The 15484-nt window shown below is 40.9% G+C and overlaps 1 protein-coding gene across 2 annotated transcripts in view; it reads right to left on the minus strand.

Moving 5' to 3' along the window:
- Positions 1 to 896: 896 nt before the first annotated feature.
- LOC138497705 (membrane-spanning 4-domains subfamily A member 4A-like) overlaps positions 897 to 15484 on the minus strand; it is a 558077-nt gene continuing 543489 nt past the window's right edge. For both annotated transcript variants that reach the window (XM_069621329.1, XM_069621328.1), the window contains one exon: positions 897 to 1547. In XM_069621329.1, coding sequence (XP_069477430.1) covers positions 1293 to 1547 — 255 coding nt within the window. In that variant the 3' untranslated portion in view covers positions 897 to 1292. The remainder of the gene's footprint in view (positions 1548 to 15484) is intronic.

A 15484-nucleotide genomic window follows, 5' to 3' on the forward strand; every position in this document is an offset into this window, starting at 1 on the left:
TGACAGATGCACGAGGAAGAACACAGATATCTTTAGTGGGGTCAGGGGTGCGGTGCTCTTTGCTAAATGGACTATGCAAAAATGGGAAATGATATCATTGTACTAGCATTGCTGACTGGGCCTTTTTAAAGGGTTGAAATGTTCATTTCTAATGATCACTTCAAGCATATATTTTAATCGTAATAATAATGGTAGCTTAGTAAACAGAGTAAAGCATCAAAACTTATAATAACTATATGTGATATTTTGTGATAGAAGGTTACCATTCCATGATGGATAATCTGGCATTCCTTCGAAATATGTCTGTGCAAAATCAAATAGCATTTTGGGAACATACAAATCAAATTGGATCTTTATATTTGACAAATATGCCTGCGGTACCAGGGTTCCATTTCTTGAAACACTCAAGTACAAATTGCACACTGGGCTTGGTGCTCATGTCATTCTTCACAACACTAGCATTGTCATTTTTGTAACATTTAACCATATATTCTGATTTTGAGAGTCTGAGGATGGGGTGGTTGCACACGTCATTCACTCTATTGGGATCCAGTAGCTCAGCCAAGATGGCGTTCTTGCCCTGCACACACGTTTGCTGGATATCTGGTAAGCTGGTGACGATGCCTGTGTAGATGCTTGGTCCCCAATGCACAAACATCCCGACAGAATTAGGTTTACAGGAGCATTGTCTTTTTTTGTAACTCTGTTGGTCACTAATTTCGTCACCGTTTCTGTTCTGTACAATGAATACCTGTGTGAAATAAGAAGACATGCACTTCTATACTTTTATTTCTTTATTTCATGTTTTAAACACGGTATCTTCACAGTACCATACCACCTATTTCAAGTATATTTCAATAGCATAACATGGTGATTAACAAACGGAATCAAACATCTCCAAATAATATACTTTTATTTAAACGTGAGACAACAGAACAACCATAGCTTAGCTCAGCCAAGAAGATGCAGGTATTTTTATTAAATTCTAGTCACATCACCCAAAAATGGCAACTTTCCTTTTGGGATAGTATTTCCCTTATTTAAATCCCTACATCAAATATTTTGTTAATTTGTAAAATGATGAAAAATGAGAACTTTTTTTGGTACCCTTATTTGTTTTCAGACAAAAAGCAATGTACTTAAAGCATCATTCAAGAAGAAGCTTGCCTAATTATTGAAATACGTGTCATACATATGTGCTTTGCAAATCAACCATCATTTATATAGAGCATTCCTTTTGTTAGCAGTTAGCATCACATTTCCATGTCTAGGCATGGTTAATTCCCCTCAGTTCAGGGAAAATGAGCAACATCGTTCACATTCTTGTAGTATGATGGTGGTGTTTCTGCCATTGGTGTTGGTGCCCTTGCCGCCTTTGGTGCACTTGGAAACCCTTGTGCCATTGACAAGTTGTAAGATGGTGGCACGCCGAGTCCCGCTGGCACTCCTTGTGCCGTAGGCATGCCTTGGCCAAGTAGTAGCCCTGCATTCTGGGTTGGATGGAACCTTGGGTCTTGAGAGCTGGAATACTGCACTGCAATCATGGGCTACAAAAATTGGGATTATTGTTAGTTTTGTTTTGATAGTCATTAACAGATATACTAGAATGACCTGAAAACTGATAACAGAAATTGAAAGATAAGAGACTGGCACATTGAACTATGTTGATGAAAGCAACACAATGCAAAGCGTATGCAGTTACCATGTACAATTTAAGAAGCGCTTCCATGAAAGACGACTTGAGAGCACCTGAGTTCGATCCATCTGGAGAGATTCAGAGCAACCAATGTAGTATACCAAACCAGCAAGCCATGTCAGTTACTTTAGTAACTCCGAACTCAACAAACTCTATTAACCTCAAAAATGAAACTAACAATATGTGAACTGGCAGGAGGCAAACATCTATCGCAGAGTCTTGATGCATTAACAGGATATAGTTAATATAACTATATCCTGTATATATAACAGGATTAAGATTAGAACGACAATTTGATGCGGTAGAGGATTTGGAACCTCCCGCAAATGAGAATGCACCTGCCAAAAAGCCTTGGGACCTACAAAGAAACCCACCTCTGTAGCATTAGGAACAAACTGAAGGTGGGCAAACCTACCACAATCCGATGACCCCACACAACATTCAGTTCGCTCCATCCAGTGGAAGCACACATATTAGAGAGAAACCTCCCATCTCACAGCAGAGTAATACTCCCCCGGAAAGTAACATAACAACAGATCTGTCACAGGAAACCACCTTGAAAGTGCTAAGCTTCGTCTTGAACTCCCTAGTTAACGTGTTTGACTCTTTGAAAAACGAGGTACACATCTACTCTGGCATTCTCAGGCAAGTCTCTAAGGAAGTAGGGAGATGTGAATCCTCCTTGGTAGGTCTAACAACCGCGCTCAATGTTCAAATAAAAAATCTGATAGACTTTTTGTATGCATTCAGTAAAGATAATACAAACTGACTTAATGAGCTAAAAAGGAACTCAACACACAAAAAGGCCAGAATGAAAACACATCGAAGGACAAAAAAAACACTTTTGAACTTCCAGAAATTGAACAATAACTAAAGGAAACCACTTTGGTGGATATGAATGAATACTTTTATGGGGACAGCACATCACTCTCAGCAACTGGCACAAATGGTGGATGATCAAGAACTGGACCAAACCGAAACTGGTAGATCTCAGAGCAACAGGTCTGCCCATTCTCCTACATTCGCAAATGATGATGTGGAGAAATTGACAGAGGATTTTGAACCAAGATAAATCTGAAGTACAGCCCACTATAAAAAATCATCAAGAGGGAAAAAAAGAAAAAAGGACATAGGAAAAATCTGAAGATATCAGAGGAAGATAAGTATAACACAACCAAGCGTTGTGTACAATTAAAGCAGAAGAAACAAAGGAAATCAAGTAAAAACAATGTTATCAAAGTTCTGAACAAAATCTCTAAATCTGAATGCCATCCACCCAAAAGTAGTGCTGCACATACATCTGACACCTCAGCAGCTCAGGGGAAGTAAAAGAAAAATAGTTGTAGCGACGACTCCCCTGAATGTATAGAAGTGAAATCAACTACACCTCAACAAGCTGAATCGATGCTGAAGATCAGTTCTGGCTGCCAAACAGGAGAATGGCAGACAATTCCGCAAAAGCCGCTGCTCACAGCGCCAATTTTTCTAAATGAAACCCAATAAAATGGTATAGGCAATGAAGAAACTGAGCATATTGAAAACAGTAAATCTTCTACAATCTCAAAAGCCTCTGAGGTATCAACTTCAGTCAACCGGGATCGATGTGAGCCGATAAATCAAATCAAAGCAACAAATATCAGCCACAGGATCATAATTCCAAAAGACCTGGAATCGAAAAATGAAACTAAAACCATATTGTCCAATGAGAAATCAAAATTGTGGATTCTCCTTCCAGACATTCTGTCCGAAGTGCTACAAAGGCTCAATACAAATGAAGACCTGCTGTAAGGAAGACAAAAAAAAGCTGACTTCTCAATCCTAATTTGGAACACAAGAGGTCACTCTTCCTTTGAAGACATCGACACGAGCAAGATGATCTTCAAAGAAAAATATTTCATCTTTCATCAAGAAACGTGGCTCATGCACAATGTCCAACTGGACGGCTTTACAACAATAAATCAACTCCCCACCTGTCCTAATAGAGGCAGAACGTCTGGGGGTCTGTTAATAGCTATCTGCAATAATACAGCACAAGATGTTCAACAAAGGTAGCAGGCGCCCCTCTCTCGGAAGAACAAGGCATGATAACCTGTTCAGTGGTTGTAAACCACATTGAGAGTTCGCAGCCATCTGCTTTTTGCTCACTGTACCTTTCACAGATGGGAAATATCCATTTGCATATCAGTTTTTGTCCCACCCACATGGGCAGTCCAGCACCGAAATGCTATGGCAATTCCTCTCTGAACAAGAGTACCACCAGCAACCCCATACACGTGTTTCAGCCTTGTTGGGCATCATCAGTGAGGTGAGGTTGAGCCTCTCTAAGCACAGTCAGCAGGGAGTCCACGTCTTGTTGCCCCCAGGTAACCTAGGGTGACCAACCCCAAGTTCCTTCAAAGAATTCAACAAAGGTAGCATGCGTCCCTCTCTCTGAAGAACAAGGCATGATAACCTGTTCAGTGGTTGTAAACCACATTGAGAGTTCGCAGCCATCTGCTTTTTGCTCACTGTACCTTTCACAGATGGGAAATATCCATTTGCATATCAGTCGTTGTCCCACCCACATGGGCAGTCCAGCACCGAAATGCTATGGCAATTCCTCTCTGAACAAGAGTACCACCAGCAACCCCATACACGTGTTTCAGCCTTGTTGGGCATCATCAGTGAGGTGAAGCTGAGCCTCTCTAAGCACAGTGAGCAGGGAGTCCACGTCTGGTTGCCCCCAGGTAACCTAGGGTGACCAACCCCAAGTTCCTTCAAAGAATTCAACAAAGGTAGCAGGCGCCCCTCTCTCGGAAGAACAAGGCATGATAACCTGTTCAGTGGTTGTAAACCACATTGAGAGTTCGCAGCCATCTGCTTTTTGCTCACTGTACCTTTCACAGATGGGAAATATCCGTTTGCATATCAGTCTTTGTCCCACCCACATGGGCAGTCCAGCACCAAAATGCTATGGCAATTCCACAAGATGTTAACTGCATAGGTCAAGATATTCCAGGAGTTTTGGTCATTAGATGCATAATCAAATGGGGCGAAACTCAAAGAGGTTTGATTCTAATCAACATATACTGGAATGCATCAAATAAGAGTATCCTGTCAGTTCTTGAATATCTGTCATTAAGCATGACTAAAATATATATTTTTCATTATGATGATCTCGTCATAATGGGAGGCGAATTTAATGAATATTTTTCCCCTGCTGTAAGACAAAGAGCAAAACTAAACTCTAAAAAGATCAATGGATAATTGTGGGACTCTTGGTTCTCTGACTGGAATATGATGATTCTGAATGAGAATGTGAGTAATTAAGTGGTCACAGTATCCACATGGTCAAATGGAAATGCTGTGTCGACTATTTATTACATAATTGTGTCAATATAATTAATAATTAATGCTCCCAATTCAATGTGGTATACATGAAACATAGCGATCACAGATGATTGCAGGCAAAGTTTACGATCGATAGCTTCTTACTATGTACTTGAATCATCTTCAAATATCTAGTCAAGGGCATCGGGCAGTGAGTTTTGTCAAACAAGGGAAAGAACTCAATTCAAAATTAAGCAACATATTCGAATCTGGCCATGAAGCTGCAATAAATCACCTAAGTGTTCCTGGTAGATATGTTCAATTTCTCTGGGATCTAGACTACCCCAACCCAAAAATAAATCCAAATTCAAGTCCAACCTCCACAATTTTGATGAGTCTACCTACATAAAAATATCAGCTCCTTCGAGCCCTTAAAAAAAAAGAAAGTCAAGATCAAAAAAACTTGGAACGAAAACAAAAAGAACCTAGCAATAATTACTGTCACTGGTCACGCATGCAGAGACTAACGCATGTATATAATGTATATAAGATCCTCTTGTAAATGTATATAATGATTCTTTGTTATACCTGCATATCGGATCCCATGTGTAAATGTTTATGATTCTCTGTTATACCTGCATATCTGTAACCTTTGTTTGCGCGTTATAAATAAATAAATACAAATAATACAAATACAAACGCAAAATATTCCCGATGGCCAAATATTGCTAAAAGGTCTTTTTCCTACACAAGCTAGAAACATCTGGCTAATAATTAACAGCCAAACTCAATCACAAGGGATGCAACAATCATGCCCTATCGCCGGTCACTTGTGGGTAAAGTATTTCAGAGAAACCTCCCAAACATCCAATGCTCGCAGTACCCACTAGTAGAGACATTACCACTTGGTCACTTAATATATCTAAAAATGACATACGGCCTCATTACAAGGTTGCTGGTCCAGTAACAACAATGCTGGTAAGCTACTGGCACCGTTGTTACCGGACCAGCAAACTACCAGTTCTTACGGAACGGCACCCGCTGGCAGACCTGGATGGATGCACCGGCACCATTCACGAATGGTGCCTGTGCATCCGTCCTTCCCATTCCCATTGAGTCCAATGGGACTCGAATGGGAATGGGGAGTAATTTTTTCTGGCACCCGGCAATAGGGAATTACCGGGACTGCCGGGGCTGTAATGCCCCAGTAAGTCCCCACTGCTGGGTGCCAGAACAAAAAATGACTTTGGCGGCAGCCATGCCTTTTTTACCGACACAGCTACCTGCGGTCTCATAATGAGGCCCTTAGAGTCTCTAATTATGAATTCTTCATGATCCAGAGGTGCCGGCCCCAATGGTCTAACAAACATGATCTTAACATTAGATGCCCCAACTTGGTCCAGCATTCTTGGCGGCCCCTTTGCAAACATCATAAAAAAATCAAACATTACCTGCGTCATGGAAACGAGCAATTGTTATACCGATTTATAAAAAGGGGGACAGAAAGGATCCATGTAACTACCGCCCAATAGCCATCCTAGATTGCAAATGCAACATCTTCTCAGGGTTAGTGTTTAAATACCTAGTGAAGTGGGTTGATAGCAAAAACATTCTCGCTAAAAAACAGACCGGCTTTCGGCAAGGCCTATCTACCATTCTTAATGGCCTGATCCTCTCTACATTAGACAATCAAAGTTCTCGATCTAAATCAAATCCTACATATGTTGCATTCATTGACCTTATTAAAGCCTTCTGGTGAATAGAGTCCAATTGTGTTCCAAATTAAGATGCTGGGGTATTCCTGAGGGTCTGCTTGCAATCACAGTTGGCCTTCATCAACACACAACTTTGCGTGTTAGATTTAATCTTAGAGGTGACCTTTCTCCAGAAATATCCTCTACAAAGGGGGTAAGACAAGGGTGCATATTAGCTGCATATGTTTTCAATCTCTATTTAGCAGATTTGGCAAACTTTCTATCAGCTCATTCACTTCTATGCTCCAGAATTGGTAACACCTGTGTGCATTTCTTCAAATAAGTTGACATTGTTGCCTTGATAGATCATACCCCTGTGGGTCTACAATACCTGCTCAATACCTGCTCAATGCCATGGAACAATATCCAAAGATAAATTAATTAATAATCAATCCCACTAAGGGGCTGATTCATGGACTTATTTGCGCCGAAAAACGGGGATGTGTGCGCCATTCTGCCCGCAAATCCCGTTTGTTAGACAGGGATTTGCAGGCAGAATGGCGCACAAATCCGTGTTTTTCGGTGCAAATAATTCCATGAATCAGCCCCTTAGTCTCATATAATGATATTTAGCCACCATTAAAAAAAAAAGAAAAGTTCTAAACTGGCATATGAATGCCCAGATTATTCCAGTTGTAAAAAAAATTAAATATCTGTGCTCCAATCTCAGAACTACAATCGATGAAAGATCTAAGGTTGACTTAGAACCTCAAGTCACTCAATACATAAGTCAACAAAAAACGATTCAGAAAAGTCTTTGCAGATTTTCGTTAGTACCCTTACTAAAGTTTTATAAAGGGAAAGTGATTCCTGCAATCTTGCTCACAAACTGAATTGGCCGACAATTGAAGGTCAAATATGGAAAAAACTCTATGTTTGCCAATGACCCTCCCCATTGCACGCCTCAGGTATGAATTAGGCTTATACTCATGTATCGACAAAGCAAAGCATGCTCTCCTAAGAACTGATTGGATTACAACCAGAGCTCTACTCAGTGACCTAAAAAGTTCTAACAAATGTAGTGTTTGTTAAAAATCAAGCAAATGCATCTTGCCACATTTAAGATTTCCCAACCCCAAATGGCGTGCCGAATTACTACGCCTTCGATTGAATTTAGTGAAAACAAACGAGACCTTGAGAATCTGGCACATCTTAGACAAAAAAGAAGGTGGATGTGACCTATGTGGCGAAGGACATGCCCAAGATATTAGACATTTCCTAATAACTTGCTCAGCCACTATAACAATAAGAGAGAAATGTTTTGCAAGATTAGTGCACCATACAGAGTGGCTTAACACTCAAGATTTCTGGCACAGGCTTTCGGCTGTAAGAAAGTCTTCTTATCAATCAGGTTACTGAAATTACTTAATGAACTATCGCTTATAAAAATTGCTCTGTGAACAGATCTAGTGAGATGTGAACTTTTAGCTTGTCATCACCCTTTGCTTAATCACTTTGTAATTTGATGAAGTATTGCATATTATTTGTTTTACTGTTTTCTATGATTAGTTGATAATAACATCTGCGTAAAAAGTCACAATATGACTAGAAGCACAATAAATAAAAAATAAAAAAGACTCTTATTCATCTTTACCATGGTGATAGTCTTTGGGCCATCTTGTGCATTTTCGTCTTGGGCAAAGACACTTATAGCTTTACAAAATGTGAGCTGGGACACTGGTGAACTGGATGTAGCCCAGCCGGCCCATGAGACTGGGGGTCTCCAAACAGCCCTGTAAGATGAGTAGCAGCACCCTCGAGATAGATGGGGATGCAGATTCATACTCTCATTCATAATAATGACAACTCAATAGTTTGGCAAAAGAAGTACAAATATTAGGGAGTTCAATGAACATCAGCAACTGACCGATCTTCCTTCTCACTTAAACTCCAATTAATTTCAGAAAAAAACATAATTTATACCAAAAACTTGTCATCATTGACGTGTAATCTTAAAAACCTAACATGCAACTTGATTGGTTATAGGAAGGTAACTTTAACATGGGTACTATATCTGTATATGATAACGGGGAGAGGGGATTGGGTAATAATGTCAGGTGGGGCACCTAAGCCCTTCCTTCAAACTGGCTACTGTAAATGTCACAAAAAGTACAAAGTCCCATTGGCTCTACTCTCTATAGGACCCTAGATTACATGGTCCACTATGATTGGGTTGGCATCGATCCCACACATTCTTTTCCACTTGCGCTTAGCAGCAAGCAGAATAATTAGCCAAGTGCAGGGAGTAAATCTGCACCCCAGCTTCCCTTGAATGTATGTTACAGCCATTCATCACCTCAGTGGCCATGTGTCAATTACTGCTTTGTAGTTTGGCCTTGAGTCTGCTTCTTGTTCACTGTGAAATCGGGCTCTTCTTCATGCAATTGCGTGTATTTGATTTAATTCTGCCAGTCATCTACCATCTGCAGGCTTTTCTCGACCTTGCTGAACAGGAGACTCTGTTTTTTTCTCTTTAATTGTAGGCATTGCTAGCCTATTCCAGCCTGATACGACCTTGGCTTCTTTGCATGGTTACCTTCAGTTGGGTTTCTCTCCGTCTTTAATTCTTGATTTGTTTGCTGCAGCCCTCTCCTCTTTAGACCTTTAGTAATCTCTATTCAATTCTGCTCATGTGCGTAGTGGATTTTCACTCATCTATAAAGTGCTTTTGAGGTAGATATATGCATTGTTGGCGCTTGCCGCAATCTATTTCACTACTAAGCATAAGCAAGCTTCACAATTTCTTTGCTTCTTGTGGTTTCTTGCATATGCACACGTTTAACTGACTTAATGTCTTCATCGGGCCTATGGCATACGTTTCTTCATCTTGAAATCAACTGTTTTACCTTAGGCTCAAGATGTCACTTATCCATGGTATTTCGTCTCTTTACCAGCATTCCTAGGTCATTATACAGCATTCTTAGGTCAGTCCAATTTCTCATGACATCACCAGTCGTCTTCTTTTAGTATCTTCTTGGTTTCTTCGGGTATTCCATTCTGACAAACGTCCTTTTGTCATGTCTGTAGATATGGATTTCTCAGTGGGTACCTTACTGTCGTGCTTAGGTGTCGGTATTTCAATAGGTGCTGTTATTCCGATAGGCACTGGGCAGAGCCCAACCGCGGCTCTCTGCTGATTTATCTGTTCTCCATACGTCACATATTTTGGTGTGAACGTTCCTGGCCCTTCGAAGGGGGTGGCTGGAGTGCGGATGATGCCTGGCACTTCCTCTTCACTCCCCCCTCTGGGCGATTCATCAACCACTCTTACTTCTTTGTCTGTATTTACTTTTCTGTCATCCTCTGGATCTAGACATCTAGGTCTGCAGAACTGTTCCTTTAGGGTCCATATCTTTATTACTCCCTTTAAACATCCTGCTGTTCTTACGTGCTCGTCTTTGTTCCATGTCATTAGTTGACATTCTCCACTTGGATTGCAATAGATCTATTTTCCCACGTATTTTCTATGTTTCTTTGGATACCGAAACTTTGTTCCTTCTGGTGCATAACTGCTGGCCTTCACAAAGTCTCTTATTTCTTCGTCAGTCAAGTGCTTCGTTTCCATCCTGACTCGATCTCAATCATGATTTTCATTCCTATGGCCTTTTTTTAAAGTTTTCTGGCACTGAGAGATTATTATCTTGATAACAGAGAATCCAAGCAATATCATCACCAACAGGGCTCCCAGGAACTTGAATGCATCGGTCATCCATTGTAGAACCCATGAAAACAGTGATCCAAACCAACTGTCATCAACTTCGTCGGCTTCATCAATCATATGATTCTGTAGTTTTGTCAGCATACCTATGGCTTCTGTTAAGGTTCAATTTTCGTCATCATGAGATGGTGTAAATGTGCAACATGATTCTCCGATTTTTGCACAAACACCTCCGTCCATAGCTGTGATCATGTCAAGGACATATTTGTTCTGGAGAGTCATTAGTCAAATTGCTCTTGACTCTTCTTTGATTGCATTGAATCCCTTTATTGTTGTGATGATGGTCTGCAGTAACTTCTGCTTATCTGCAACCATTTAATATTGGCTCCATCTTGAACTCTTGGCATCAGGATTGTCATGAGTACTGATGAGGTCAATCTGAACAACCTGTGTTCATATGGGATTTCATGAAAGGCTTCTTCTGACTTGGCAGAGAAGTAGTTTTCTCTCTTTATTCGGCTCATCAGTTCCACAGATCTCTTCTACCTCATATGAGCATCTGCTTTCGGGAAACTGTCAATATTCAGGTCACCTTTTGGAATCATCAATGCTGGAATGCAGACTAATTAGCCAGGTGCAGGGAGTAAGTCTGCACCCCAGCTTCCCTTCAATTTATGTTACAGCCATTCATCACCTCAGTGGCTGTGTTTCAATTACTGCTTTGTAGTTTGGCCTTGAGTCTGCTTCTTGGTCTGAGAAAGTTAAGGAGTATGGGTACAACAAGGCTCCATGCATAGGTGTGAAAGTCTCATCCCTTTCTGCCTGCCTTTCCACGTAACTAGGACACTGTGAAATCGGCCTCTTCTTCATGCAATTTCATGTATTTGATTTAATTCTGCCAGTTGGCGCTTGCCGCAATCTATTTCACTACTTAGCGTAAGCAAGCTTCATGATTTCTTTGCTTCTTGCGGTTTCATGCGTATCTACACGTTTAACTGACTTAATGTCTTCATCAGGCCTATGGTATACGTTTCTTCAGCTTGAAATCAACTGTTTCACCTTAGGCTCAAGATGTCACTTATCCATGGTATTTCGTCTCTATCAGCATTCTTAGGTCATTATATATTCTATATGTGCGTCAGTCCGATTTCTCATGACGTCACCAGTCGTCTTCTTTTAGTATCTTCTTTTGGTATTCCATTCTGACAAACGTCCTTTTGTCGTGTCTGTAGATATGGATTTCTCAGTGGGTACCTTACTGTCCAGGTTTGCTTAGGTGTCAGTACTTCAATAGGTGCTGTTATTCCGATAGGCAATGGGCAGAGCCCAACTGCGGCTCTCTGCTGTTTTATCTGTTCTCCATATGTCACATATTTTGGCGTGAACGTTCCTGGCACTTCAAAGGGGGTGGCTGGAGTGCGGATGATGCCTGGCACTTCCTTTTCACTGGCATCAAAAGTCTTTACCAAATGTTGGTGACACAAGGGTCTCTTCACAAACAAGCAGTGCTCACCTAAGGAGTACAATGAAGAGGGGTCCTGCAGTACTGAGTAAGAAATGGTGTCCCATCCAGTTAACAGCTTCAACACCATTCCAACTGGAAAATCCTATCACCCTGCTGCGAGGAAGGTGCCAAGGACTGGAAAGGTAATTTGGTGACACAGGACTGAATCAGGTGCCAGCTTTTCTGCGCCTAGTAGCTAGCTACATTTGCAAGAGTGCTGTGTCCACATTCCAAAGGAAAGATATCCACAAATGGTGCATAGTCTCCCAGCATGGCCTCGCCTACTCTAAGGACGAATGTGAAAGCTGTGTGCTTGGTGTATCTTGCTGTAAAGTGGTCATAATGGGGTCTTTTCCATGGTCTATCACATTGTCTGTGTTCAACAAGGTGATCAGCATGAAGGAAATTGGTTCCATGTAATAATGTCGCCACAAAAATCTCGCCATGCAAAAATATCACCGAAAAATTGCTGTTTTTTGTGGCGACATTATTGCATGGAACATGTTTTGCCCCTGTCCCCATATATATGGTCACCCATATAATATCGCTGCAACCTTTTCCCGGCGATATTATTTACAGCGACCATATATATGGGGATAATATTACCTGATATCAGGACATTGGCCACATACGTCATTGGAAGATACAAGGTGCAGTCGCGTAGGCAGAAACACAGTTGCCATAAGCTAAATTGGGAAATCCAGGTGCCCTCTAGGGCGGTAGCCCATACCTGTAATGTGGAACATATTTTAAGTGCTTAGAGATATTTTAAGGGAACTGGCATAAGCTTTGCATGTAAATATGTATTGGTATGGTTTTGCCTATCTTTAATTGTAGCTTTTAAGACATTTTTGGAGACCTGCTTTGATATCTTAGGTTGCACAAATGACCATAGTGAGAAACTAAATAAACAAATGTCAGGAAAACAGCAACTCTGTCTCAGGAGGATTCAACCAGTAGAGAGTTAACCCTTCTGTAGTGTGCTGGTATGATTATTTGACCCTTCTGAAGAAGACCTCTTAAACAGGCCCCAGTTGGTTACCTTGCAGAATAAAAGCATAGACTACATGTTGGTGTATGTAAAGGGCACTCTCATTCTCATGTGCAATTTTACTGAAAGTGTATCACCCTAGAATGGTTTGGTATTAGGTCTTTATTGAACACTGGTCATTATTGGCCTTTGGTCTGATCTTTTTTTAATGAAGAAATACTAATTTCATGAAGGAGTTATTTTTGTTACTTCGCTAACAGTGGAGAAAGGGTAAAACCGTAGGTGCTCATTTTCATAAGCACGGAAATGTGCACAGATGCAGGAAATCATGCAGAACAGCATGTTTTGCCACATCCATGCCATTTCGTTTGGATTCTCTGCATGGAGCGTGAACGAGGGCAGGAAATCCAATCTGTACATTTCTCCGCTCCGTGCAGGGCTTCTTCGTGTATCTCAGATTCAGCCCGCTCTTACATTTGCAAAGGGCAGGTAGAGAGGGTAGGGATCTGTGTAATGGCAGCCCCCATGTGTTATCTTAAGGCAGCGGCCATTACCGCTTCCCACCATGTGCACATCGATGCATAGCAGTGACCAATGTGAATTCACCCCATCATGTGTGGACAAATCAAATTCCTTCAAAAGGAGCCTACTGACAGATTAGTCGCTGCCAGCAGAGCAATGCTATTGGTGTTTTGGGTTTAGATAGACTACAAATGTTGGCACTGCTAACTCAGGAGTAACTAATGACATTAAGTGGACCGTAGTTTAGGCCTTTAGTATCTGTTGCTTCTCGAGGAGACTGGCAACGTGAAAATTAAATGCTATTTTTTTATTATAATACTGCCAAACAGTTGGCTTTTTATCCCAAAAATATGATGATTACCCTAATAAAAAATCCCTTCAAGCTAAAGCATACATATCAAAGTTAAATGAATAAAAACAACCCTTTTAAGCCAAACGAGACTAAGACCAATATCCTGTTATATTGATTAACGGGACGAGTAGCGGACCGTCTTTCTCTTTTAGTAAGCATTTGATAGTTAACCAAAGTCTGGTAAGATGGTAAATAAGGGGAATCTGGTTGCCTTTTGAGATAATACATCCATAAGGTATCTGCATCTTAGATCATGAAGACCTCCCCTTTGCAGGTAGTGCTTTTAGTTTTAGTTCAGTTAGTGTCCTGCAGGAGCAAAGTAAGTGTTTAACTGTCTCTACTTCTCCAGTCTTACACAACCTACTGGTTCGTTCTTCCCTTATCACAGAAGACTTGGCCCCAATGACATCTAGTCTGTCAATTAAATTACATTTCACTCTCTTGTGTTCTGAGCGAAAGTATAAGTTGGGAAATTCTTTTAAATATAGTGCCGGTTGAGGGGGAGCAGAGCAGTAGCCAATGTTATCTCTAGAGGTCGATTTAGAGGCTGAATGAATCCAATTTTGCTCTCTATCCATTTTAATGATGACTTCCTTCAATTACCTTTTATATTTATTTGGACCTAGCAATGCTTGATGGATTGAGATTCAAATGCTGACCCCATGTGCATCCCTCTGTCAAAATGTCCTTACAAATGGCTTTCTTGCAATTGCTTGCCATCTCAGCTGCTCCTGTATGCAAAGATGTTAAACTTCCAGTGATGAATAAGTCTCTGGAGTAGTTTCTGAGACATCACTGTGCAAATGCTAATTTCACCCAAAAGGAATTCCGCCGGAGGTCTGGTGGGAAAAGTCATGATGGATTTGATGTAGAAGCCCTCAAGTTTTTGCAACGCTTTCTCTCTCTCTTCCCACCCCAGAGTACGACCCAGCACATAGGTTTAGCAACTATTTTCGATTTGCATATAGTTATTAAAGAAGTCAGAAAATCCGTCATGCTGTATTGCAAAGTGTGTTATGTTCCTAACTGTTGGCGTTTGTCTCCAAGTGTGTATCCCACTTAAGGTATTGGTCAATGATGACACCAAGATACTTGTATTGGGAAACACACTCAATGGTCATTCCGTTCAGGGTCCAGGTGTATTTAGGGGTGGACCTCCTCCTTCTTGGCACAAATGTTATAACTTAGGTTTTTTCTGGGTTAATGATAAGGTGTGCCTTGCAATAGTTCCATAGCTGAGTTAACAGTGCTTGCAAACACCTAGGAGATAGTTTTATTAGCAATACATCATTTGCATAGGTTAGCCATGAAATTTGTGTAGTGCAATCTCTAGGTAGATATAAGTGTGCGGTGGCTGAATGTAAGGATAGATCAGCCATATAAAAGTTGAATAGAAACGTGGCTAGGATGCAGTCCTATTTCATTCTGCTGAACGTGGGTAACGGGTCAGTCAACGTACCCTTTCAGTCAAGCCTAACCTTGACTGTGGCGTTTTACACCAGAGTTACCGACTCCAGTGCCTCTATACTTGATTATTGCTTCATCTAGGCTCACTTTTTCTCCCTGATCTTGGGCTTAAGAATAGATTGTAGGGATGAGAGTGACCACCTTCCACTGACCATGACATGTGCCTCTAGTTCTCATAGACAAGTACTAGACCTCATTGGCAACCTTAACACAAATACAAGTGATAATCGC

The sequence above is a fragment of the Ambystoma mexicanum genome, chromosome 5q, assembly GCF_040938575.1.
Source record: "Ambystoma mexicanum isolate Mex_15411 chromosome 5q, UKY_AmexF1_1, whole genome shotgun sequence".
NCBI classification, from domain to species: Eukaryota; Metazoa; Chordata; class Amphibia; order Caudata; family Ambystomatidae; genus Ambystoma; species Ambystoma mexicanum.